Source organism: Coenobita brevimanus, chromosome 96, assembly GCF_032717465.1.
Source record: "Coenobita brevimanus isolate Jiangsu-jjx chromosome 96, ASM3271746v2, whole genome shotgun sequence".
In the NCBI taxonomy this organism is placed as follows: Eukaryota; Metazoa; Arthropoda; class Malacostraca; order Decapoda; family Coenobitidae; genus Coenobita; species Coenobita brevimanus.
This window is the reverse complement of record NC_137049.1, coordinates 22,569,770-22,570,445: the sequence shown is the minus strand read 5'-3', so window position 1 is coordinate 22,570,445 and position 676 is coordinate 22,569,770. Positions and strand designations below refer to the sequence as shown.

Genomic DNA, 676 nt, shown 5'->3' with positions numbered 1-676 from the left:
CAATCTTCCCCATAAATAATAAATGGTAAACAGTGTGGAATTGTTTATAAGGATTTTGAGTGGTAAAGTATTTTTCTTTTTTGTTCTTGTATGTGTTATAAATAGGAACTGAAAGGTAGGGCAAGTGTAAAAAGTTTGAGGGAGGATGGGAAAGAAAATGGAGAGAGAGAGAGAAAGAGAGAGAGAGAGAGAGAGAGAGAGAGGAGAAAATTAGCAAGATCTTAAAGACATGGCTAAAAAAAAGAAACAGAAGAGGTCATGAAAAAAGAGAGAGAAAAAGACCTCAAGTTATACAAAGCTTCACTTCCTCCTCGAGTCCTTCCAGAGGCTGAGGTCGAGCTTGGGGATGCAGGTGGAGTTGCAGGGGAGGAGGGGGTTGAAGGGCGAGGCGAGGGTGAAGGGCCAGCGCTGGAGGGAGAAGTGGTCAGAATTTGGCAAAGCGTCACACAGGATACGCGCCATGGAAACTTGATGCAGCCCTTCTAGTTGGTCTGTGGAGGAGGAGAGACGGTGAGGGAGGGAAGGAAAAGGGAGGGAAGGAGAGAGGAGCTAGTGAGGGAGTAAAGGGAGGAAGGAGAGAGGGATGTGAAGGGTGAGGTCTGTGAAGAATAGAGAGAGAGAGAGAGAGAGAGAGAGAGAGAGAGAGAGAGAGATGAAAGTGAGGGAGAAGGATGAG

General features: G+C 46.4%; 1 protein-coding gene across 1 annotated transcript in view; it reads right to left on the bottom strand.

Moving 5' to 3' along the window:
* Positions 1–300: 300 nt before the first annotated feature.
* Positions 301–676, bottom strand: part of LOC145413495 (salivary peroxidase/catechol oxidase-like) — a 31,372-nt gene continuing 30,996 nt past the window's right edge. Inside the window, exon 14 of the mRNA XM_080283192.1 lies at positions 301–491. Within this exon, the coding sequence (XP_080139318.1) occupies positions 301–491 (191 nt within the window). The remainder of the gene's footprint in view (positions 492–676) is intronic.